This window comes from Adiantum capillus-veneris, chromosome 13, assembly GCF_014529385.1.
Source record: "Adiantum capillus-veneris isolate H3 chromosome 13, ASM1452938v2, whole genome shotgun sequence".
In the NCBI taxonomy this organism is placed as follows: Eukaryota; Viridiplantae; Streptophyta; class Polypodiopsida; order Polypodiales; family Pteridaceae; genus Adiantum; species Adiantum capillus-veneris.
In genome coordinates this window covers 95,506,196-95,533,204 of record NC_140943.1, presented here as the reverse complement: position 1 = coordinate 95,533,204, position 27,009 = coordinate 95,506,196, and the positions used below count along the sequence as shown (strand labels likewise).

General features: G+C 40.4%; 2 protein-coding genes across 3 annotated transcripts; one reads left to right on the top strand and one right to left on the bottom strand.

Annotated features, from left to right (window-relative positions):
- The first annotated feature begins 1,013 nt into the window (after positions 1-1,013).
- On the top strand, positions 1,014-6,240 carry LOC147444477 (GDSL esterase/lipase At1g28600-like). Its single transcript, XM_086527077.1, has 5 exons — positions 1,014-1,628; positions 2,053-2,283; positions 4,284-4,423; positions 5,115-5,382; positions 5,587-6,240. Exons 1-5 carry the CDS (start codon positions 1,262-1,264, stop codon positions 5,814-5,816), a joined length of 1,236 nt encoding a protein of 411 aa, XP_086383203.1. The 5' UTR covers positions 1,014-1,261; the 3' UTR covers positions 5,817-6,240.
- Positions 6,241-6,353: 113 nt separating this feature from the next.
- LOC147444476 (uncharacterized) lies at positions 6,354-9,553 on the bottom strand. Of its 2 annotated transcripts, none has more exons than XM_086527079.1 (2): positions 8,822-9,553; positions 6,354-8,686 (listed from the first exon to the last, which is right to left on the bottom strand). In XM_086527079.1, exon 2 carries the CDS (start codon positions 8,597-8,599, stop codon positions 7,436-7,438), a length of 1,164 nt encoding a protein of 387 aa, XP_086383205.1. In that variant the 5' UTR covers positions 8,600-8,686; positions 8,822-9,553; the 3' UTR covers positions 6,354-7,435. The 2 variants fall into 2 exon arrangements, with proteins under 2 accessions (XP_086383205.1, XP_086383204.1); XM_086527078.1 differs by having other exon boundaries at positions 9,160-9,553.
- Between the last annotated feature and the right edge of the window lie 17,456 nt (positions 9,554-27,009).

Sequence of the window (27,009 nt, the reverse complement as noted above, 5' to 3'; positions counted from 1 at the left end):
AAGACTATAGGAGTGTTTTTCTCTCCCTCACGAGTTTTTTGTCCAGTGGATTGTATATGCGCCCATATCGCCAGGGCAAGTCTTATCTTTGTGTTAGCACGCTTGGTAATACTAGTACTTTCTATGATGTATTTCCTTGAGCTTTTCCTTCATCTTCTCCAAGATTTGGGCACATACTTGTTGCAGCCATAATTCCTTTTCTTTTTTTGCAAAACTCACAATGGTGAGTGCATTATATTAACAGATCCAACAAATTACATATTCTTGTCATCCTTGTGACGCGCCAGGATCCTAGATACATCGACTGATGGGGGAGCCACCCATTGTTGCAACCATAATTCCTACAAGAAGGAGGATGGAGACGGTGGGTGTGATGGGGGTGCCACTCAAGGAAAAGAGGGTGTGTTTTTTTTTTTTTTTTTTTAAAGGGGGGGGGGGGGAATACATGTATGTAGGATGCAAATTTGCTTCCTTTTAGTAATTAAAAAGTATCTTTGTACAAAAAATATATTGCCTCGTCAAGAAAATAGAGGAAGACATAGTTGATCTCTACTTAAGATAGAGTGTGTGTGTGTTTTTTTTTAAAAAGAAAAAAAAAAAGAAAAAAAAAAGATAGAGCGAGTTTTGCCCCCAAAAAAAAAAAAAAACACCGTGCTTCCATAGCAAAGATTGTGATTGTGTCAAAACAACAAGGCGCTAATAGATAGTTATTGGTCCCTCTCTTTCATACCAAACAATGAGAGAACAAAAGACATGTGTTCTATGTGTCTCCCCATTTTCTCTCTTTTCTAATCCTCACACAACTTATGTTGTACGCACCATGAGGCACTAAAGTGCCTCAATTTTTGACTTTTGAAATAAAAAAATAACTTTATGCTAGGCTACTCTACGGAGGTAAGAGTCCCCCTCTTCTCCTTCACACCATTTTAGTGATTTCCTTTAGAAGGCCCACACATAGATATAGGCATGTTTAGAGGAGGTTCTTGCAAAATAGTGGGGCTTGAAGGACCAAGTTTCTTCTCACCCAAAAAATCAACCACAAAATACATAAGCAAATAAACTACTTAAATTGGACTCAGTAACATGCTCAAAGGGGCTTAACAACCGGTAAAGAAACCGACATCTCCTCTAAAAACAATGCCAAATTGCGGTGTTTCTCCCACATATTGTTAAGGAACTCTATCCAGAGCCTTCTCTATTGCAATTCATACAATACAATTGCATCAAATAGCTTGTGGCTTTGGTATTATTGTCTAAGTTGATGGCTCCTAAAAGCACTCCAAGGTCTAGGCTATTCCCTCCTAATATAATATCTCTATCAAACTTATCTGTAGCTAATGTATTGCTTCTCCTACAAATCATAAGCCTTTTCATTCAACCCATGGATGCAAGTGCAAACACCCACTCAGAACTACTTAGCAAGCAAAGTAGCAATCATAGAAGGGTGAATTTCCACTCCATGTTCGGCTTCGGTGATTCTCTATCAGACACTGGCAATATGCTCATTGCACTAGAAGCTCAGAATGCCTCTCAAATTCCTATCCAAGGTGCTCTCCCTTATGGTGAAACCTTCTTTCACAGGCCCGTTGGACGATTCTCGGATGGCCGTCTGTTTGTTGATTTTCTTGGTAAGAGGATACCCTCACTTAATTACTTGTTTTCTTCTTCTGTTTCCATTGAAGAAAACATTCTTTTCATTTTAACCGTAAAGAAAACAAAAATGTGTCACTAACTATGCAGGTTTATATGAGGTAGCTTTAACAGATTAAGTATAATACAAGCTTGAAAACTATGCTTTAGAACCAAAAATTGAGTAAAACACCAACAATCAATGTACTAGATCCCTTGTTTGAGAAACGTTTGTCTCAGCTTAAAAATCATGTCAATAAAGGTTTCAACAAATTTCGGTCGAGACTAAGCGGCGGGAAAGGAAAATTCCCACCTAGTTTCCGAGAAAAATAGCGTAGTAATAATAGCAAAAATGAGCTCATGTTTTCAAATTTTCCTTTTTGTCAATTTGGCTTTGACATTGGAGCTTTTATGATTTTCCAGTGGAGAAATTGGGGGCATCTAATTATTTGCAACCTTCCTTTGCATTGCTTTATCAAAACCGCAATACAACACAAGGATCGCCTCGAAACCTTGTGAATTTTGCAATGGCCGGAGCGACTGCCCTTAGTGCAGAGTTTTTCAATGCTACTTTTAACATCACTCCATATAGTTCTTACTCTCTTGCTATGCAACTTCAAGGGCTCTCCAATATCACAAGTTTTAGAGACACAGGTAAGGTTTCCCCTATTACCTACTCATATAAGTTGATGTAAGATTTCTGAGGAGAATATGCTTATTTCTTGCTTATATTTTCTCCATTTAGATGGTAATGATGAGCATAGTTTTATTGGAACAATATAGGAGAAGGATTTTCAATGTTTATTTAATTGACTCTTGTAGTAGGATCAAGAACACACTATAGCTTGCAAATATCTCATTCAAGAATTTATCATCCGAGAATACACCATTTCTCATATTGTTACTTAAACTTAGCAAAGATACTAGTTTTAAGCTGAAGAATAGACAATGAGTGATATAAAATGACATTAGTTAAATAAAGAAAAAATTATGTCCGGATGTGATCACGTGTGCATCAATTTTCAGTAATATGTCATTGATGTAGCTATACCAAAATCAACGTAGTTACAAAAAGGCTTGCATGCTATAGTTGAAGCTACATGGGGGCAACACCTTCCCAAGAGGTGCCCCCATCCCATTTCAAATCCTAGGCATATGCGATTAACTAAAAAGTTCCACAAATCAGTCTATCCATCAAGACCCAAAATTTTAAGGTGCTTGACCACTGTCAAGGTTGATGAGCTCTTTGTCCAATACCTCCACATCTATGATATCATTGTTTTCCAGACCAGTCTAGCCAATTTATGCAAGCCTCATAGGTAGGCAACATAGATAATTCACAATTTGTGCTTATCCCAACAAGAACAAATGGAAACTATCTCTCAAAGTAGCCTACATATACAGAGGACAATGCACAACTATTGCCTCTCTTATAGCAAATAGTAAAAAACAAGTTTTTCATCATTAACTTGTCATGTGGCAGTAATCAACAAGCTTTATCCAAGGGCCCAAAAGTTCTCCCAAGAGGCCAATGGTTCACCAAGGCCTTATCATCCCTATTTTTGGAAAAATATCACAATATGTGAGAGGATATATTGAAGTAAAAGAAAACACTAGAACAGCACCATGCTCCAAACAAGCCAGGGCCAAAAAAATACCATCAGATTCAGACATCCTGGCTTTTACAAGGAACCACAACCTTCCATACATCATAACAATCCCAAACACAACCCATATAGCCAATGAAACAAACATATTGTACATAATGTCGAGAAGGGGCAAGGCACATAGTCCCCATCACCCGCAGACCTCCCAAGGTGCCACCATGTCAATGACCCTACCACTGCCATCCACATGCCCTTGGGGGGCCGCAAACAAATCAAAGCAAAAAATGAAATCCAGAGACCGTCAAGGAATGCCCCCAGAAGAAACCACAAAGCCATAGGTAAAGCAAACCGCAGACCATACCGACCACCAAATACTAGGCTGTTAAGGTGAGTCTTGCATCAATGTAAATTGAGGCAAAAGTGCCAAAGGTTACCACTGACAACTACAACCCTACCTTATCATCTTATGTAGGCCAAAATTAATATGCTAAAATAAGAGATTTTGAGTTTGTCTATGATAGAAATAATTTCTTGCGGTGTAAACCCAAAGCTTGAAGCATGCCCCCCCATAGTCATAGTGAATGCTCAGAATTTATCTTGGTAGTAGTGCTCACTTAATTTTCCAGTTCAAAATGTAAACATCGGTTGTAATTTTATTCTACCTCAAATTGTCAAGTTCAAATTTTTGGGCATTATAATCGTAAAATCATGGAAGCAAATCAAATTTTTGCATGAATTTCAGCCAGAAAATTAGTTTTCCCTCCAAAATAAAGGCTAGAAATTGTTCATTTTTGTTTTATGCTTTTTAAACATCCACCAATGCTTGTTCTCTTGGTTTCATCCCAAAAAAGTGCTTGTATGAATCACATGATTGGCTAATGTATTGAAATAAGTGCGGATTTTTTTTTTATGGCTTTTAATTTTGATATAGCTTATTCTCTCTCAAGATAAGGTTGGTATACACAAGAGACACACATAGACCAATCATATTTCACATTGTCTTTTAACAATGCTATGCTATGCTTGAATAATGTGTTTCTTGTGCAGAAGCTTTGTCTAGGGCACTCATTTTTTTTGGGGAGATAGGAGGCAATGATTATAATTATGCTTTTGGTAATCGTGTCCCTTTAGATCGAATACATGACTTGATACCCAATGTCATCACTCAGATAAAGAGTGCACTACAGGTTTGTTTGTAAGATGAGAAAAGGGTTACAAATTTTTCGTTGTTCGCGTTCGCATTTACATCAAGATGCCATTGCTACAAATAAAACAACCATCAAATATAGACACACACACATTGTACTAATTACTCTTCTATATCTACATATATATACATATGTACATGTATGTGTATATCTACTAACATAATATGGTGGAAGGGGGAGCCCTTTACACATGTCGCAATCTGCGACCTGAAGGCTAAAGTCCAAAACAAAAGCAAGCCCCTTTGCACGCGATAAAGAGGGAGAGAGGGAGAGAGAGAGAGAGAGAGGCCGCCGAAGGCGGCCGGCCGTACTAGTATCTAAAAATCACAAACACTTACATATATACATATGCTTATATATACATATATGCAGACACACACACACACACACACACTTACATATACACATATGCTTATATATACATATATGCATACATACACACACACACACACACACACACACACACACAATGTTTATACACGCATTTGTAAGTATAAATAGATAATAGTATATATGCATACATAAATGTAATACACATACACATGTGTGCCACCCTAGTAAGAGGTGAACTGTAACTGAAACACATGGGAAAAGCATTTAACCATCCATCTGTTGAGTCAAATATTTGATTCTATGAACACACTACATCTGACATAAGGAATTCTTGTAGACGATGGTAGACAACGGTATACAGCATTTTGTAGTGCAAAGTGCTTACCCAATGGGTTGCATCCCTTTATACAAAAAGACATATGCTAATGCAACAAGGGATGCATATGGTTGCCTTCAAGATATCAACACTGTGGTCCATCAACATAATATGCTCTTGTCTGAACTCGTCGATAACCTTACGGTTCACTACAACAACAGTGTCCAATTCATCTTGCTCGACTCGAATAAGGCCTTCATGGAAATCTACTCAAACCCACCTCAATATGGTACTTCCAAAATTAAGCTCTAAATTTTCTTTGACATGAATGCACGCGGAGATATATTAGAAATCCAAAAAATTTACAGAGTACTGAAAACATAAGCTTTGCATGTCTGATTTGTAGTCATTGTATGCCACAAAAGATTAATAATAAATGACAATATGTATGATTTCACTTTGATGCTAACAATTTGTGACTTTGTATTTGTAGGTTTTACTTATAGAGAACGCCCATGCTATGACATCTCAGACTATTTCCTTGATTTGCAAACGAATATAACGGGTGTGCAGGCATGCGCAGACCCATCATCTCATATGATTTGGGATGGTCCACATCCAACAGAAGCCATGAGCAAGGCGGTGTTCAATCTTTTTAGCACTCAAGACTATGTGAAGCCATATCCCAACTTTCTCACATCAAATTCTCGTGTTATAGTATAATAGGAGGGAATCTCTCACATACAATTACAATCCATATGGGCATAAACCATGATGAGGTTTGAATACTTTTCACAGATTTCCCCCTTTTGAGGAGCTTTGTATGTATATTGTGTGAATGGGTGTAGGGCATGCACCCCCACAGGTTCACACATTAGCAAAATGAGTGGGTCATAGAGGTTGTGAAATCCAAGCAAGAATCAGCCTCTGGGTATTAATGGAAGAAACTGAAGTAGTAAAAAAATGTACTGTCCTTGTCTAGTATCTACGCAAATGGGCAAGACATTCTCTTTGAGCCTACAGAAGCCAAATACTATGTTCCTTAAAACATGTATCCTTTCAAAGTGGGCATTTCACTTCAAAGCCTTTGATAGATTATGTTTACCTTATCCAAAACAATGAGAAGACTGTCGGTTCTTTTTTTGGACTTTGTGATGTCAACTTGTATGTTGGCATCTGAAAGGATTTTACTCTCTCGGGATAGTTTCGAAGTTATCTTCTTCTTGGGTGTGTGTATGTGTGGGTGGGTGGGTTAATAAGAAGAGGGAAATGGCATAACCTTCGGTGATAGAAGGTTATACGATTTTCCTCTTGAATAATAGTTCTTGAGGTCAAGACTCATCGGATAGATAAAGTTTCATCCGACATTAAAATTCTCTTCATCTTCTTCTTCTTGTTAATTTGATCAATCAAAAGAGGATCTCATCTTTCATCAAAGGTTTCCTACTGCCATTTTTGCATAAGAAGCTTGTTCTACAGTTGGAAAAATTACTAAAAACCCAGAATAAGCAGATAGCAAAAAAAAAAGTCTTGTAAGCTTAGAAAGATACCTAATTTAGACATACACAGTAGCTTGACTAGCTCCAAATAAATAGCAAAACAGTCACAGTGACAAGTTGAACAAAGAAAATCCCCATATTCAGCGTACTGCAAATTCCTGAGATATAACCTCACATCAGCAACGGAATTCTTGCTCTCGTCTTTGATGGCAGTGGGACAAAATTACTCCTTGCCAAGTGTACTTTAGATACATACCTCTCCCCAAAGCCCAATGGCCCCCTTTGCTAATGAATGCTTTTTTCAAGTGCTGGCCATGTCTCCAGGCTCCCTTGAACATGGGCAATTTCACAACCCAATATTTCAAGAAACCATTTCACTACCCTAAACATTGTATATCATGGTACAAAATCACCACCACTGCCAAAAGAGAATGGACTGCAGGCCTTAAAATCAGATGGTGTTTGATACCGTAATTTGAAAAAGAGCAGTTAAAAACTGTACTTGTCAGGTAAATCCGTCACTGTTGGACTGACAACTTTTGAAATGTTCATTAACTGTTCCAAGGTAATTATGAAAGAAGAAATAATTATAACGGTTTGTCAACTGTTCTTAAGGTAGCAAAATGTGACAAAGCCTTCCACAGGTTGCTGAGATGACCTCAATAAACGCAAACTGTCTACAGCTTGCATTGTCATGGTTAGGGCTTTTATGTGTGTGTGCGCATGCGGGTGTTGAAAAAATGTATACATAATGATAAACCTGCCAAGGTACAAGAGAGCTAAAGTGGCATTGGCATAATCTGCAGTAAGGAACATTTCAATCCGATGTACTTACCATGCCTCTCATATAATATCCCTCCTACACTTTTCGATGGCATAAAACATTTTCCTGCGAGAACCAACAGCAGACACCCCCATTTCTCGCAAATCCTCAAACGTCAGCAGAGGTAAAACTTCTGGTTCAACCTCATGAGCCTCAAAAAGTTCTGTATACTTGCCTAAACCAAGATTCTGAAGCCATTCCCTTACTCCAGCCAGAGGCCGAGAGTGATAATCAATGTAGTGTACGGGACTGCCACCATGCTCCATGCTGTTTCTGCCTCTATCAGCCTCCAAAACCAGCCTATCCTGCATATTTGACAATCGCCCATTTCCTGTTATTACAAGCTTGCCTCTGGGAACACATGGTGATCCATTTGCCTGTGCCAAAAGAATGCCGCCTGCCTCATCCATCACCTCAAAATCTTGTGTCATACTGGATGCTTGGACCCTTCGATTGGTCTTTCTATGCATAGCTTGTGCGTCCACTGGCGAGGAGTCCCTCACTTCATTGTTATGTTGAGAATGTACTAACATGACACCATCCTGCCCACTTTCATGTGAAGCCCTACTACCATTGTGATATGCCGAAGCTAAGAGACTTACTGAAGTTTGGGTGTTGTTTTCGTTTCCAGAGAGCATGCCTTTACCACCTTGCATGCAAGGCACTTTACCCCCGTGATGAGCTCTGACTAAAACACCTGATTGGGGTACAGAGACAAACTTCTTGGAGTTAGCCCGCTTTGGCATTCTGGTCACCCTTCCACCCCTACCTCTTTTGCTGGTCACAGGCTGCTCTATCTGTTCTCCATTGGTTTCTCTCTCAAGGCAGGTGTTTGGTTCCGCTAGGACACGTACATTGCAAGAAACTTTCTGCACAACAGGACTACTGCCATTGAGAAGCCCATCATTTTCGGCACGGGCTTCAGATCTGCGGTAAGAAGTATTGAAGTCCGTGGTCCGAACATTAGACACCAGATGGGGTTTCTCTCGCCAATTGGCCAGACTGCTTGGGTCATGAAGAGGCAAACACAACTTTGACCTGTCATGTTGATCCCCAAGCTCTTCCAGACGAACGCTGGAGCGTCGCTGTCGTTTTGAAGTGGAAGGGCTTGCAGCCACCTTAGAGTTGGCATTCTCAACTCTGGCGTTCTCATCTGCCACACTTGGACTGTCACTCTTCCACATTAACAGACAAACTGCAGCTTTTTAAAGAGAAAGGGAATCAAGAGCCCTGAGAACTTCTTTGATAGCCATTGCCATAAACTTTTGCATCTGTGAAGCAGACAAGGTAGAACAAAAGTTTCAGCACAATGCTCCTCCACAGAAAGAAACAAGGCCCTTGATTCCATTTACTATAAGTCAAAACACAAACGCTGTAACAGAAGCTTGACTTTTATTGCTTCTTACCCGACAGAAACCTCAAACCCCAGCTTCTTCAAGTACCAAACAAAGCCTCCATTGAGGTGAGAAACAAAGAAGCCTGAGCTTGCTAAATAATATGCACATAAGCCTGAGGGAAAACCCTAGCATTCATGACCACAGGCTTAACCTACACAGCTAAAGAAACCAGTAGCAAGCATGGAGCTGACAATAGGCCCAGCCAAAGGCCCCACGTAAGCTAGAAAAGCCTTCATTTTGCAGTGCATGGGGGTATAAGGAGAAAGAATAGCATTCTCATCGCAGCCTACGTAAGCTTTCATGAAGCTGAAGAAAACCGGGAGTACAAAAGCAAGAATGAGACTTACCTAGAAAAGTCTGTGCAGCGAAGAAGGCGCCATGAAAGCTAGGGCAAAGTGGCGAGGATGGTTGGACATCGACTGGCTATATGATGCATGCCTGTCTACGTGCTCGCGCTGGGAGGAGGAGAAGCAGAAGGAGCAGCTTGAAGTTCCATTTCATTTCAAAAATCATGCCCACGTGGCTCTAAGTGGGTACTTCAAAGGCGTCCAAATCTTCCTCATTGCGATTCATCAATGGCTACTTAGGCTGGGTTCACATCAGACTGCCCAAGATATAGTCTGAACCTCGCGATGGCGGGCAGTCATTCAGCTAAGTAGGGCTATAGACTCATTGGGAAGGTTGAGAACAAATACAACTCGATGTAGATGGCACTAGTGATTGGTTGAAGAAAGATCCTCCATACATGGGCAGCCCTCTAGTGTCGTCCAAATCCCTCACAGTTTTGGGCATGCGTTGGCGCTATGGTGACGACGTCCAAATAGTAGTGTGTAAAGGTGCAGAGGTGCCAAATCAACATGTCGAGGCTTTTGTTGATAAAATAGTGGGCGATCCTCCTAACGTGTAACTGGCCTAGCGAGCCGTTCAGACTACACATTGCAAAGGATCTCCAAGGGGCATGATTCGTACATGGTTTCTTGCAATTGCTCAACAGAGAGCCTTCCTCTTCCAAACCCACTAAAAAGGTCGGTGGCACTCCCCCCTCATAAATCTCCATCTTCCACCTACTTTTCAGCGTCGAAGGCGGGGAGACGTTGGACTCTTGGCACATAGAGAGAAACAACCAATTGTGGCCGTAGATTATCATTGCATTAGTTGCTATTTCTACGAGATGAGGAAAGCAAAGCTATGGGGGTCTTTCCTTCTCCACTAGTAGTCTGAACAAAGCCTTAACTAGGGGTGGGCACCCGGTGGGTTCAACCACGAATGCAATCGCAATTATATACTTTTAAGAACACAATAAATATTGCCGCATGCTTTAATAATTCCTTCAATGATGGGGCATCGAGTAATGTTTGAGAAAATTGATTTGTAGAACCATACACAATTCCTTTCTATAAGTTTTCTGAAAGGAAAATTTGCAAAATTGAGCAACATTTACACTATTTTTGTCAAAATTTAGGTGGGATTTACTGTTTCCTCATGCTCGAAAATGGCATTTTTAATTTAAAGGGTCCAAGTGTAAGCTGAGACACATTTTTCCTAAACACTCACTAGCATAGGGAGAGAGACATGTTATGTCACTATAAAAGTTGTAATGGATTGCTTGAAAACTCAAGCTTCTACGCGTCGCCTACGTAGGGGGTCACCAAACCCTACTGTTGTCGGAATGCGTGCGGTCTAGTTGGGAAGGTGTGAAACCTCTACCTGTGAGAGTTCGTGATGAGAATCACAAGCACTTTGTGAAAAAGTTTTTATGACAAATCACCAACCCTTTTCCTAAAGATGACTGAAAATTTAAGAGCGTTCGTGACAAGACAGTCACAAGCCCTCTTTGCTATCGTGCTTGGAATCTGCTTGTTTTCGTAGGCAAGTTTGCGATGGAAGGTCACCAATTTACATTCAATTTAACTTAAAAAGAGCAATAAAAGACACTAAAGTTTCAATCATGAAACCTCAATGCTCATACAAGCACAAATCCCAATCAAAACCCAAACCTCTTTGATGGTATCATGTAGCCTCGAGCTACATGATACCATGAAACAATTGAAAGGAATTCTCGAGCTTCCACCTCAGGACGACAATTTTCTGATTTTGCAGAGATTTAAGAGCTTCTAAATTGAATCCCACACACCATTTTGATAAGGGGAAACCCTAATTCACTCCCTCACAAGCTCAGATCATAAGATTACGAAGAGGCAGGACTACAACACACATAGATTGGGCAACCATGGAAGCTATTGCATAGTTGAAGAAAATTGTAGGTTTTATTAGTAATAAAGAAGCCCTCTCTCTCTTTCCCATGGAATTTTTAGCTGAAATGTCAATTTTTGGGCCATTTTTCCACTTTGGACCAATACTAGGCCATTTTCAGGTCATTTTTGACCCAAAAAAGACCATTTTTAATGCGGAAAATCCCAAACAACGTCAAAAGAATCCCTAAATTTGTGGGCACTTGCATATTCATAAAAACAATAGATATGTATCAGTTTTCATCAATATACCATTTTGAGTCACTTTTCATGCAATTCTACAAAACGGCGCCTGCTAGCTGCTATTTTTGACAGTTTTTGCCCGCATCAGTCTTTATAGGCGAGATGAGTGTGCCACCATGAAACACTTGGAATATGTAGATCATAAACCAAAATATGCATCGTATCAATTGGGAAAGCACGCAAATGTGCCACATCTAGGGCCACGATCCCTCGGATATGTATGTACATGATAGCGACCGCAGTAGCCGCTTCAACATATATCAAAATATGTACATGATTGCTTTTATTTACATGCATCAAGAAGTGTCAAAAGTGAGGTGAATGTTTTTATATCATATTATATACGTGTCACGGCACGACATCCACCCCCTCTGAACCTTCACATCCTCCGGTATCTGCCAACTTGATTGCTTCTTTGCTTGCATACACATCGATTGTAAACATCTAATGAGAGACACAACAAGAACATAGTTCCCACTTTGGTCGTATAGAAAGCATACAAATTTTTTGTCATAATAGCACAGCCATATGATAAGCAATGCATTCCCTAAATTGATAGGCATAAGATTAGAGAGATATCCATCAAGAACATCAAAGCAATTCCCTCTATCGAAGGGCCTATAAATACTCAAACAAAGTCCATAAGCACCATAATGTCCTCCTGGATCATATGGTAATATCAGAAAGTCCCACATATGCCACATAGCATGAATTTCTAGTGAATTTGAATCACCCCCTCTAGTATCCAAAATTTTAGCATACATCCCTGAATCATCAAGCTCCATATTATCCATTACCTCATTTGGTGCCTCATAAGCTACATGTATAACTTCTCTTACAGGCATGAAATCATGTAAAACCTCATCCAAGAATATCATAAGATCTCCCTCATGCTCATCTCCTTCTTTTTGCAGGTCACATACCTCATCGTACTTTTGGAAACCCCTATCATAAGGAGCTTCATGACATGATTGATATCTCTTCGAACCCTTGTTGTATGTGACATGGAAACCATCCAAAGTTTCATCCAAACGATACATAAGATCCTCTTCAATGGGACCTTCTTGAGAGCATAGTCCATGTTGCAATGGATCCTCATCACATGGGGTATGCATATAGGCCATATTTCCTCCATGATTTTTCTCTACCATCACACCTTCTTTCAAGTACCTTTCTGCTTCAATCTCACAAAAATCAGCATGCTTCACAAAGATAGAAGTCAATTATTTTTCCATTTCATCATCGTAACCCTTCCACTCATTGGTAGGAGTGGGTGGTTGCATATCAACTTGCACCCTCTCCAAACAAGAGCCTACAACTTTGAAATACTTCTCATCCACAAATACGCAAGCATATGTATCACATCGAAGAGTATTGGCATCACAAAAAGTATTATCTTCATTTGAAGATTTGTGAACCTCTTTGAAGCATGAACCAACTTCCAAATCACAATACTCTATGTCATCCTGGGTCATACCATTTTGCATGTTTACATCTCCTTGGCTACATACATGCTCTACCATATGCTTTACAATATCTTTATTTTCCTTTTCTTCACAATAAGACAATTTTTGCATAACCAATTCACCAAAAGCACTGTAAGCATCACGAAAAGGAATCCATTCCAATGAATCCCCAATAGAAATTGAGCTCACATAAGCATCTTTTGCAGATTGAGTACCATCTATAGTATCTTCGACCATAGGTCTATGTGAAAACTCCATAGCATCACACAAGGAAGCACAATGCTCATGTGCCAAAATTGAAACACCAAGTTTTTCATAAACAACTTTTGAGTATATCCTCATCTTTTGCATGTAACAATGTTTTGTCCTGTAGAAGGCACTCATCTATTATAGCTTCCAACCTTTCATGAATTTGATTGCGATCAATTGTATAGCATGGTACTTGTATCAATTTGTTACTTTCAACATACTTCACAATATCTACTTTAGTAGAAGCAATCCGCTCCATTTCCCATTCCATAAAGCCCAAGGTCTCTTATGTAAAAGCATTTGCAAAAGCATCGCAGTTGTCTCCACGTTCCTTTGCAACCTCTTGTACTTGCTGATAGAAATCGGGAGCCACCAACTATTGAAAGGAAATAAATCATCAGTCTTTCACGAACCCCTTGAACCCTCATCTCCATTGCATAGCACTCAAGAAAGCCTCTTGGGTCATAACCCTCAAAGACATTACATTTCTCGTACATTGCACCCAATGCAATCCCACTGCTTCTTCCATTTGCAACACTTTGGTTAGCTGATTTTTTTTAAAATTTATATTTTCCATTCCTTTCTAGAATCACATCATGTACATCCAACTTTATATCATCACAAATCCTCACCCCAGCCATTTCGCGTCGGGTTCACTAGAAATGTCGAAATGCGTGCGGTCTACTGGGAAGGTGTGAAACCTCTTGGCTGTGAGTGTTCATGATGAGAATCACAAACACTTTCTCAAAAAGTGTTTATGGAAAATCACCAACCTTTTCCTAAAGATGGATGAAAATTTAAGAGCGTTTGTGACAAGACAATCACAAACCCTCTTTGCTATCGTGATTGGAATCTGCTTGTTTTTGTAGGCAAGTTTGCGATGGAAGGGTCACCAATTTACATTCAACTTAACTTAAAAAGAGCAATTAAAGACACTAAATTTTCAGCCCCATGAAACCTCAATGATAATACAAGCACAAATCCCAATCAAAACCCAAACCTCTTTCATAGTATCATGTAGCCTCGCCCCCAATCACATAGTCGTAACATCAAACAATTGAAAGGAATGCTCGAGCTTCCACCTTCACGGCGACGATTTTCTGATTTTGCAGAGATTTAAGAGCTTCTAAGTTGAATCCCACACACCATTTTGATAGGAGGAACCCTAATTCACTCCCTCACAAGCTCAGATACAAGATTACAAAGAGATGGGACTGCAGCACACATAGATTGGGCAACCATGGAAGCTCAGTCCTCTCTCTCTCTCTCTCTCTCTCTCTCTCTCTCTCTCTCTCTCTCTCTCTCTCTCTCTCTCTCTCTCTCTCTTCCACAAAATTTTTAGTTGAGGTGCCATTTTTTGGGCCAATTTTCCACTTTGGACCAAAACTAGGCCATTGTCAACTCATTTTTGACCCAAAAAAGACAATTTTTTATGCGAAAAATCCCTAACAAAGTCAAAAAAATCCCTCAATTTGTGGGATCACTTGCATATGCATAAAAAGAATAGATATGCATCATTTTCATCAATATACCATTTTGAGTCACTTTCCATGCAATCCTACAATGACGTCGGCTAGCTGTTATTTTCTGCAGTTTTTGTCCGCATCAGTCTTTATAGGCAAGATGAGTGTGATCGTGAGTGTTCCACCATGAAACACTTGGAACATGTACATAATAAAACCAAAATAGACATTTTATCAATTGGGAAAGCAAGCAAAGGTGCCACATCCAGGGCCACGATTCCTCGGATAGATATGTACATGATAGCGATCGCAGTAGCCGCTTCAGCATAATATATCAAAATATGTACATGATTGCTTTTGTTACATGAATTGAGAAGTGTCAAAAGTGAGGTGAATGTTTTTATTTCACATTATGTACATGCTACGACATGACACCGCGCGTTGGCCTCTCGCAGGATAGCTACTTCGACACCTCCCTGGGTGGGGCCCTTTTGGAGGGTCATCTAGAGGTCGTGCTTCGGGGTAGCAGTTGGGGAAACGTTCTTTGTCGACTGTTGCCTGTGGCGAGGGGTCGCCTTGTGGCTTGGGGGCAAGGCTTGGTCCGAGAGGGGGGCATTCAATTGCCCCTTCCCTCTCATGTGGCGCTCGGTGATGCAGATCTGGCATATTTTTTCACTGTGGGAGACCTTCCCTCACACCCCCGTTCTTGGAAGGAAACGAAGGTCAGGGATTATGGAGGTTGTTTGACAAGGAGCAAGTTCGTGGTAGGGGCCTGCTATTTGGTGGCATCAAAATGCATTGTATGGTGTCACATTGTCGATTTGTTGGTTGCTACATCTTTGTTTCTCTTTTGTCAGCGTCTCGGAGCTCTTGTTGATGGTGCTTGGTTGATCATAGAAACATGTGGGTTCAGTGACTTGCTTCTCGTGGATTTGCCCAGGATGGTGCTGCTGGTTGGGGTATCGGCTCTAAGGCAGAATTGGTTCTTTGTTGGCAGAAATGGATTTTTTCTAATGGAAGCCATTATCCCAAGCTCACTACTATTGTGTGTTGGTGCATGGCTCACCATAATAGCATGATGTCTTGGTTTCTTTGAGCCTCTCTGGTGGATAGCCTCTGTGTATCTCTTCGAGGCGATGGAGGTGCTAGACTCCGCCTTGTTGCAAGTGTATTGTTTCCTTTGTGATGTCTATGATATAGATTTTTTGTATGGGTATGGGATCCCTGTAAAGCCTAGTGAATTGTTGGATCAACGGTGGTGTGTATTTTGGTGCCATGGCTTGGTTGAGCATGGCCTGCTCCGTATAATTTTTGGTTTAATTTATTATACACTCACATTTTTTGAGCTTTGCCCAAAAAAATTTGTTGTATTGGATTGTAACAAGGCCATGTTTAGTATTGCATATAAGTTCTCATTAACCAAGGTCAAAAGCATCCTCCATTGCATTTACATCAACCTTAGAAACATGACACAAGTGATTTAAAACATTTTTTTCCCCCAAACTCACAATAGTGAGTGTATAAATTGTATCCATCAAGAAACTGTATAAGGAACTCAAGCTCGTACCAAGCCTTGAGGGAATAGTACTGTAACATTCGATAGTACTAGGGTTCCTCAAGGAGGCAACCCATTGTCCCTCAGTAGAACATGACTTCACTGAGTTGATGGCCCATTACCATTCGTTTGTGGTCTTCCTCCTACCAATGGAGACAATGTGAGACTGAGGGGACTGGAGCATGCAACTCTTTGCCTGACCATGCCATGTCTAGGCCTTGCCTTGCAAAGAATAGGGCCCCCTCGATCGCATGTCCGTCCTTCCCTTGGCCTGTCAGAACTTAAAATTATCTAACCTTATCGCTCCTCGGAGACAAGTTGCCTTTACTTGAAGCTGGCTCATAGCCATGTATGTTGATTAATTTAGAGCTATCGAATGTCCCTTCCATGCCCTCATGGCTTGGTTCATTCCAAACTCTAGTGAAAAACATTCAGACATGCTGTAAAGTTTCCCCAAGGTCGTATGCTAATAGCATATTCCAAACTTTGAAACTTCTATGCAATATGCCCTGAATCGAAGCCTTGCTTTGCATAAATAAATGAAAAAGATAAGTTATGATGGAGCCCGTGCTCATAGTTAACAACTTATCGTGTTGATAAACACATGTCAATGCAAAAGAAAATTGGCCTTATCAAGAGTTCAAAAAGAAGCGGCCTTGCCAAAGCTTTTTGAGAATCCTTAGATTGCCCAATATTGTGATAGGAGATAGTTGAAGAACCGCAGCTATCAAACTTCATGATCAAAGCAAAATTTGCTTGTCAAGTTAGAATTGTAGAAAATCGTGCATAAGTGATTTTTTTGTGATTACCTCCCTTGGTACCAAAAGTTGTGGCATCATGTGGCATGATTGCCGACTTTGGAATCAGCTCATAGATACGGCTGTCAATGTGCTTTGTCTACTTATTTTTCTTGGAAAGCTATAAATGCTTTGGACTGACCATGCACCCAATGCATATACATACATATGGAATTGTGTTCCTAGAAGCCTTGCTTTTATTGTGGCACACCTTATGGCAGTGCCATATTAGACAAAGTTAAAGGAAAATTAACCATGTCGATTGTCGACCTTGTCGAGGAGGATGCAGTATTGGATGCATAAAAAGAATTATAGTAATGGCAGTAACAAAACGTACCTGAGTTGCCCCATACTATTCACATGCACCTGTTGTTGCCAATTACCCTACAAATCCCGTCGGATCACACTGGCCGACAATAGGCTGATTGTGATTGTTTTTGACTGCATCGAGTTTGGTAAACATGCTAGCAACCATGCCCTTGTACTCACAATCAAAACTAGCTATAGGCCTTGCCTTTACGTCAAGATTTTAAATTGTTGGAATACATATGTAGACTCTTGTAAAATAAATTTATATAAGGATTGAAAAAACCCACATAAATGAAATAACATACCTAATGACCATGTTGATATTGGAACACTCATCAAAATGCCTTGCATATTATCGTAGTCTAAATTACTTTATTGAAGCCATGAGAAAACGACTTCAACTTGTGTCCCCGTGGACGTAGCCTTGCTATAGTGCACTTAATTTTTGTCAGAATTGTCAAACCTTTCCACGCTTGTCTGCACATGTTGTCGACCATAATTATAGCTTAACACTAGTTTGGTACCAAAAAGGACACTTTAGTGTCCTTTTTTTGCGAATTTAAATAAAATGGTACATGAAATCTAGAGCACATCTTAAGAAATGCTTTTGCAAACTTATAAAATGCTATTCAAAGTACTCATAGAAATTAAAATCCCTCACTTTTGATCATAACCTCAATAGTAACTACACTCATGAAAAGAACCTACTCAAAACAACATTCAATGTTTCATTAAAACTTGTACTCTAGCCTAAGAAAAAAATGAGTAGGGTGCATGCAATAATCCGTGGTAACTACTTGTGTATGTGTTTGATATTTTTGCAATTGTCATGTGAGAAAAAAATCCTTTGTGACTAGAATTAAATATAGAAAGTCATGTGGGTCAAATATGCAACGTTCACAAATTCAATTAACAATCACAAAAAACATTTAGTTCATCTAAATTTACAATGTCTACACAAAGGTGATAATTTTTAATGGTTATGCAAGCCACATTTGGTGATTTATGGCGTATCCAAAAAACTGCGCATGTTGTGATTATGATTTTTTATTTATCGAAGATAAGCTTTAAAATAAAGTCCACTTTTGGATTTTTTTGTTCATCTCACTTATTTGTATACAAATACCTCATATGGACACAATTGGGAGATTTATCTACACACTTTCATTAGTTTTTAATAGCAATGTTTTTTTTGCAAGAAATTATGCACTACAAATTTTTATAAATGAGCTTAAATTACAAGATGCCTATGAGTTTGAACCCTTGAAAAATGCTTATTTGATAGGTATTGACCTATGGATACATTATACACCTTAGGTTTTGTCTCATAACCTCATCATGTTAATGAAAGAGGCCTTGAAAGACCAAAATTTTCCTTTTTGTCAGCATTTTCAAGATTTTGTTCTTTTGATTATAACAAAAATCTAGTCCCATAACTAAGTTATGAAGCTCATTTCTTGGTATAATAAGGTTTTTCCTATTCATACACCTTGAAATCTATGCAAAATCTTATTTTGATGAGAAGTTATATTGAATTTATAAAAATTTTGTTAAAACTGCACTAGATTTCTATGATTTTTTCATCTTAAAACTTATCATTATAATATTAATTTGGTATTAATTTTGGCAAAAGTAAAATTTGGCTATGTTCTTCACCTCATATTTGACCTAAGATATGAACGTAACCTATGAAAGTTTTTTCTAGATTCACCAAATAATTATGACAAGTTGCTAGAAAAACAGGACACTTTAGTGTCTCAGGACATTTGAGTGTCCGATTACGGAACTAGTGTTAAGACTTATTCTCAGCCTTCGGCACCTTGCCGACTCTGTATTTGGCTTTGCGCCTCGCTTTAGATAAGATTGACTTTGTTTCCATGCCGATGACCATGACTCCATAACCAAACGTTTTCAAGGCCGAAGACTTAAACTTACACTTGATTAGCTTTTCATGAATTTATGATGAAAGTGTCAAGCATATGGCTATAGCAAACTCGTTTCTCTCCAGGGACATTGCCTAGCACAAAATCATGGTTGTTGACTTTTAATTTGCCTGCCAAATTGCCAAGCTTCGAGTAATTTTCCACCTCTACAACATTGGGCCGTGTACAGCCCCCTTGATGAATTCTACTACCTCTGCATACTTAGGCCATGTAGAGCCCCTTGCTGAGTGCTGCCCCCTTGTCGACTTTGGTCGTGGGCGATTGCCCTTAGTTGGGTAGGGTACCCAACTTAGGGCACCCCCTTTGCAAAAAATATGAACAAAAACACACAGAAATACTATGTAGAGATGGCAGCAAAAGGGCAGCAGAACGAAACGCGCAAAGGGAAGAAGAACACATTGCACACACACACACACACACACAGAGAAAGAGAGAGAGAGAGAGAGAATGAATTTATGCACCACGCCTTCCACGCTGCTTCTCCCCTCCTCCATGACTATCATGCTCTATTTTGCTTTGATACCAATATGAGGAGATTGGGGAAATGATGCATGAAATTCTCCACCAGAACCATGCTATATATAGGCCCTTGGCTTGCAAAGTATAGCCCTCTGAACCGCATGAGCATCCTAGCCCTTGGCCTACTACCTAGACCTACCTTAGTCTTGACGGATCCATTTGTAGAATCAATGGTATCTCCTCATGGATGGTTGTATTAGAAGCATCTTAGGTGCATGGGCATGCATATCTATTTATGATTTTGTTAATTTATTCAACTCATGTGTTGAACCTAGGCATGATGTATGTCCAATTTTGATTCGCTATTTATTTAACGCATGTGGTGAGCCTAGGCATGATGTATGTCCGGGGGTTTGTCATTTCTAGCAAGGCTCTTTTTTTTCCTAGTAGTTGCTAAACTTAACATTACTTTTATGAGAAAATAGAAGATTATTGAGGTCACTTTTGGGTAGTTTTGCTTACTATTTCTATGTGACCCGCACATTGTTGCACGACCATAGAAACAACACCTCTATTCTTGTAGGGTTATCTTCTCTTCCAAGTGGAACATGATCAATACTCTCTTTTTACATGGATAGTCTATTGCATTTTTTTAAAGTGATGCATGACACAACCTCCTAATAGATCTCTCTCTCTCTCTCTCTCTCTCTCTCTCTATATATATATATATATATATATATATATATATATAACTCAATGTGTTTGCTAGCCAAAATATCCCGTACCACATAATACCTGACCTCTGTGTGTTTCGACTTGGAGTCAAACACGGCGTTCTTTGCTAACACAATCGCACTCTAACTATCACAATGTAGCACTAGAGTCTGGTGTATACCAAGGTCTCCAACTAGACGAGATAACCATATAGCTTCCTTACTGAAACTGGAAACTGCAACATACTTTGCCTCAGTGATGGAAGACCAAGTGCAATTTTGGAGACATGATCTTCAAGAAACTTCCGCTCCAGTGAATAAGAAAAGATAACCAGATGTGGATCGCCTAGTGTCCACACAACCCGCATAATCCGAATCAGTGTAATTAACAATGGATGCATCATTGTTCCCAAAGCGTAAGCACTTGCCAGCTGAGCCCTTGACGTATCTCAAAATGTGCTTCATTGCTTCCCAATGCTTCCTGTCTTGATTTCCATAAACCTATTGACCACTCCCACTACATATGAAATGTCTGGCCGTGTGCTAACCATGGCAAACTTAAGACTGCCACCTACCGAGAAATACGGCACCTTTGCCATCTCTACCTTTTCAACATCTGATTTGGGACAATCATGCTTGCTAAGTTTTTTGTATGCTGCCATTGGGTACTCAATGCTTTTCCCCCTTGCATATTAAAACGTTGCAAGACCTTGTGAATATACTCTTCCTGCAAAAGTTCAAGTATACCATGTTTGCAATCTCTCGATACGCACACCAAGAAAGCGATGTGCATCTCCCAAATCTTTCATAGAAAATTGCTTGTTTAAAGCATTCTTGAGAAGTGCAATCTCATCTTTTGACTTCCCAGCTATAAGAATATCATCCACGTACAAAATCAGAATGATGAGGGAACCATTGTTCAACCTCTTTGTGTACAAGGAGTGATCCTCTTGGCTCCATACATAACCTTGGGACTGAATTTTCTTATCAAACTTGATGTACCATTGTCGTGAGCCTTGCTTTAATCCATACAAAGCTTTCTTGAGTCTACACACCAGTTTTGCACGTGTTGGCTTCTCAGGCTTTATCGCAAAACCTTCTAGCTGTTTCATGTAGACATCCTCTTCAAGATCCCCATGAAGAAACGTTGTCTTCACATCCATTTGGACCAATTCCATGTCCTCGATGGCTACTAGACCAAGCACAGGATGCAATGTAGTCATATTGACCACTGGAGAAAAGATTTCATTGAAGTCCACACCTTTCAGTTGCTTGAACCCTTTAGCAACCAATCTAACCTTATACTTAAGCTGAAGATCATCTGTGATATACTTCTTTTTGTAGACCCATTTTCATGGCAATGCCTATTTACCTCTTGGTAACTCTATCAATTCCCATGTTTCATTTGCTAAGATCGAGTTATGCTCAGATTGCATAGCCTCTTCCCACTTCATGCTATCGTCCATTTGAATGGCCTCTTTGTAGCAAGTGGGTTCACCGCAATCACAGGTAGTCGGCCAATCCTGGCTCAAAACACTCAGGTGCACAAGATGTACGAGTAGACCTCCAAAGTGCCTGACTACTGGATTTTTCTCTCTCTTGAGAAACATGTGCATGTGCACTAGTGGAAGGTGCATCACTAGCACGTCCAACATTCTGTGAAACTAGTGGTGAGGCAACATCCTCAAACCGTACGCTGCGATACTCAATGTCTTTCACTGGCTTTTGGCATATGTGAGAATGTCTCACACCCAAATACACGTAACCTGTAATAATTGTGCTCTTTGACCGTCCACATCTTGTGCGGAACCTTGTACTTTAGTGGTGTTCTAGGTGATCGATTGATCAAGTAAGCAGCCGTCGTAACAGCTTCTCCCCAAAATCCTTGCGTAATTTGGTCGTAGACATCATACAAGTGAACCGTTCTTGAATGGTTCTATTCATCCTCTTAGCCACACCATTTTGCATGGGTGTGTAAGGCGTGGTAAACTATCTTCTAATGCCTCGTTTACTGCAAAGGTCCTTGAACTCAGAGGAAATATACTTGCCTCCATTGTCACGATGCAAAGATTTAAGCTTTCTACCCGACTGGTTCTCTACCAATCATCTAAGAACTTCTGAAAGACACTAAAGACATTGTTCTTCTGAAAGACACTAAAGACACTAAAGATTTAAGCTTTCTACCTGAGTGGTTCTCAACCAATCATCTAAGAACTTCTGAAAGACACTAAAGACATTGCTCTTCTGCTTCAAGAGATAAAGCCACACCTTTCTAGTAGAGTCATCTATGAATGTTAGAAAGTATAACGCTCCCCCTAGAGACTTGACTAGCATAGGTTCGCACAAGTCACTATGAGCGATATCTAGAGGACTCCCTAACTCCTTGTCCAAAGGCGCAGATGTCAACCTAGCCTGTTTGCCATAGATGCAATGCTCACATAAAGAGAAGTTAGAGTAATCTAGCACATGGATATAACTAGAAAGTTGCAAGACTTTCATTCCCTTTGACTCATATGTCCTAACTGGATATGCCACAACTCTGTAGACAACAGCTTGTCTACACAAATAGAATTCTCTTTAACAAAAGAGATATAAAGTGAGTACAATGAGCCAGACTTCTGGCCTTTAAGCATGACCAGGTTTCTCTTCTTGATAATTCAAGAACCATGAGCAAATATGGTAGTGTAACCCAAATCATCCAGTCATCCAACTGACATCAAACTCTTTGTCAATTTGGATACATGTTTGACATTATGCAGCATAAACTCAGTGCCATTATGCATAAAAAGCTTGATGCTACCCGCACCACATATATCAAGCTCATAAGAATAGCCTAGCTTCACTGTGCCATGTGTGGCAGTGTATGTAGAAAACCACTCCTGAGGAGTCACGTGAAAGCTAGCACCTAAGTCCACAATCCAATTCTACGCATAACCCTCATCAAGAGCTAACAATGCATCAGGACTCAAATCTAATGTGAAAATCAACACATCATTTGGCACGTCAAAAACTGTCTCAAGGACTGGAAACTCAACCACATTAATCTCTTTGATTTTCACGTTGCTTTTGGGTTTGTTAGACTTCGCTTTCTCTTTGCCCTTATCACACTGCATTGTGCGGAAATCTCTCTTCAAGGGTCCCTTTTTATGGCAGTAGTAACACTCAACAATTGTCATGTCTTTGTCGCGACTCTTGCTACGACCTTGCCTGCGATCCTGAGAATGACTATGGCTACAAACACGCTTCTTTTGCTTGTTGCAATTGTAGCTAGCCACATACGCATCACCATGCCCACTTGCATCAAGATATTGACGTCCAATCTCCTCAATGAGCAACACACTTGTGACATCATTGAACACTAATTTGCCATTCAAAGCTAAATTGCTAATGGCTGTGCAAAATATGTCCCATGAATGGGGTAGAGAGCATAACATGAAAATAGATTTGAGTATTCATCAAACTCACTAAATCCCTGAGATGTCAACTGGCTGAACAAGGAGTTGAGCTCATTTGAGTGTCCAAAAACTGTGCTACCTTCTTTCATGTTGAGCTTCATAAGCTTTTTCATGAGAGAAACTTTGTTGGATGCACTCTCTCTCTCTCCCATGTTGAACATAAGCTATCCCATAGAGCCTTGGTTGTTGTCTTCCCTACGATAGTGAATAAAACTGACTCGGCTAGATGTAGATGTATCGTAGCCATGGATTCCATATCCAAAATCTCCCACCGAGCCTATGTATAGCCATCACCCTCTGCATGCTCTTTCAACGGTTTTAATAGACCTTTGTTAGTCAAAACATCCTTTATGCTCTCTTTCCACATGGTAAAGTTGCTACCATCAAACTTGCGGATGAAATACTCTTCCTTTTTTGAAGAAGAAGCCATCATTGACAAGAGGGTTTGAGAGGTGCCAAACTATGGCAAGAAGCTATAAAAATTTGGGCAGAGTAACCTTTGTATTGGGAGCAAAACCTCAATCAAAACAGGCTCAAAAGTGTCAACAATGAAAGTCACGACTCGTGGGAAACATCCACCAGAGTCTCCTATGTATGAGGAGTTGAAACTTGACTCAAAAAATGCATAAAATTTGCCAACTACACTAACTAGGAATAAAAAATCTGACATTGTCGTTGCTGTGTGACCACCAACTTGGCATCAAAAGCATAAGAATCCATCCAGGTACATATCCTATGGCAAGGGTATTGTAAGAGGGGAACTCCAGCTACCTATATCACCAAAGATATCTCAACATTTGAGAATATCCCAGCTCAAAGAAACCCTCATGCAACAACCCTCCAAAGACTAAAGCAGACACAGTAGGACTAGCCACAGTCTCAGAAATGGCTCTTCCAGTCCAAGTCTCAAAAACGGCCGAAAAATCAGCCAAAATAGCAAAAAAAAAAGGCTCCACACATAGTACAATACACAGTGTCCGCAACTCAACGTATATGAGTGATCACGCTCAAACAAGCACCAAGAATTGTTGCATTTAGTAAAAGTGATCCCTGTGGGGATATCTGCTCTCAAAAGAGCTCAATAGCACTATGGTGTGCTAAAGAAAACATGCATCTATCAATGCATCTGTCCGTAGAGAAATTGCTATCAAAATGATTGCCAAAATCGCATGTGAAAGTGCTGTTCTTTTAAGCGTATGAAAACCTGGAGAATTTTTGTGTAAACGGGCTCAAAAGCCCCCTGTAACCTGCGTGTTGATGCTGATATGTTCCGATTTCCACCGCCGAACAAAAATGTGCTAATAGCCACCAAGAGTGCTCATTGCCGGTGTCTCGAGTCACTCCTCTATCGTGTTGGGCGTCACTCCTCCATGATAGAGGTACCTCGCATGTGCACGCCAAGAAAAGGTCGTCAATAGATTGTCAACAAAGTTGGTGTCGCCTTCCGCCATCGAACAAAAGCATTCTTCGAGCCATGAGTGCTCAAGAGATGTCGTGGAAGAAATTAGAGTCGAATCCAGTGCCTGTGCCTTGCCTCCATCATCAGGCAGAACTGTTAGCGGTCATGAGCTAGCTTGTTGACTTGGTCGAAGGTTTCAAGGTCGTCGAGTGGCAAAAAACATTGCCAAAATCGGTGTCAGAATGGCTAATTGTCGATGTTGAGGCCGCCTCCACCGCCGCAAGATGGGAGTCTCCAATGTCGAGACAAGGTATCAAAGTCACAAATCCGTGCTCTCTCTCTCTCTCTGTCTCTCTCTCTCTCTCACTCGATCGCTCTCACTCTCAAGCTCTCTGGCTCTCTCTCTCTCTCTCTCTCTCTCTCTCTCTCTCTCTCTCTCTCTCTCTCTCTCTCTCTCTCTCTCTCTCTCTCTCTCTCTCTCTCTCTCTCTCTCTCTCTCTATTTGTCAAGCTTCCTTTGGGTGTGTGTGAGCTGGGTCGGAGAATCAAAGGGTCGGGGTGTTGAGGGCTTGTGGTGGGATCGAACCCTTGCACACATTAAATTTTAAGTCAAAGGTTTAAAAAAACTTAATTCTTTGCAATCTGTCGAAATGTAGGCTCTGTCAAAAGTCTTGAGCGATCAATAGGCGAATCTTACACCACTCGGAGGAGTTGATCTGCTCGGTGATGCCCAACGCTGCCTCAACTCCTTTGCTGTCAACTTTTTGATCTCCTCAAGCTTTGAATGCCTTCAGTTGCTCCATTGCCCAATTTTTTCCTACTCGTCAGAGCTTGTGAGAGATTCCTTACTTTGCTCAAGATCCCTTCTATTATGCCTATCGACCAAGGTTTTGCTCCCCATGCCCAAGCGTGGCTTCGATTATGTGCCTATCGAGTTGTCTTGCTCAAGCTTTGCTCTGAGCTTCTACCGAGACTTGCTAACGGGCCCTATTCACTTGCTCAATTTGCTCCATATCCAAATTTGCTTCCCGATTGTGCTTTTGGTTTTGCTGCCCCATAGTCAACCCCTTCACTGCTTGATGCCTTAGCTAGCTGCCTGATCTATTCTGCTCAACGCTGCTCAATTTTTTGGAATTAGGGTTGCAAGAAAACACACACAGCTTGGAGAAGACGAAGGAAGCTCAAGACACACAATAGAGAGTGTTTTACTTAGTGTGCAATGGAAAGATTGATAGACCTAGAATGAATGGGTGTATATATAATGCACGGGGGAAAAAACCTCCTAGAGAGGGAAAAAATGCCCCGGTGGTCCCAAGTGTGTTCACACACATCACTACCACATGTATATGGTAACAAATCCCCCCTAGAGTGATGCGGTGAACAAGAGCTGGCACATGAGTAAAGGGAAGTTCCATTCCCTGAGGACATGATCAGTCCACACAAAGGGGAGTAAGCCCAAAGCTTTGCGGAAAACTTCGAGCTTCTCATGAGACAAAGCCTTTGTGAAAAGATCTGCAAGGTTGTTCTGTGTTGGCACATAAGCCAAGCTCATCTCACCTGCTGAAAGCCTCTCCCTGACATAGTGGTAATGCACCTCAATGTGCTTTGTACGAGCATGAAAAATTGGGTTCCTCACAACTGCCGATGCTCTCTGACTGTCATTGTAGATAATGTTGGCAGTGTCCTGTCCAACACCCAAATTAGCCATAAGGCGTTTGAGCCATACACACTCAACCGTAGCTGTGAAGACTGCCCTATACTCAGCCTCACAACTCAAAGTGGCCATAGTAGGTTACTTCTTGCTCAACCATGATATACATGAACTGCCAAGTACGAAACAAAAAGCACTTGTGGACACTGCGAGTCAAAACAACGAGCCCAATCTGAGTTTGAAA

What these genes read in the sequence shown, in the direction of transcription:
- LOC147444477 (XM_086527077.1), top strand. Translation starts at nt 1,262, where the DNA reads ATGGCTCCTAAAAGCACTCCAAGGTCTAGGCTATTCCCTCCTAATATA. An exon ending in TCTGTTTGTTGATTTTCTTG is followed by an intron (nt 1,629 to 2,052) that starts GTAAGAGGATAC and finishes ATGATTTTCCAG; the next exon opens with TGGAGAAATTGGGGGCATCT. An exon ending in CACAAGTTTTAGAGACACAG is followed by an intron (nt 2,284 to 4,283) that starts GTAAGGTTTCCC and finishes TTTCTTGTGCAG; the next exon opens with AAGCTTTGTCTAGGGCACTC.
- LOC147444476 (XM_086527079.1), bottom strand. Translation starts at nt 8,599, where the DNA reads ATGTGGAAGAGTGACAGTCCAAGTGTGGCAGATGAGAACGCCAGAGTT.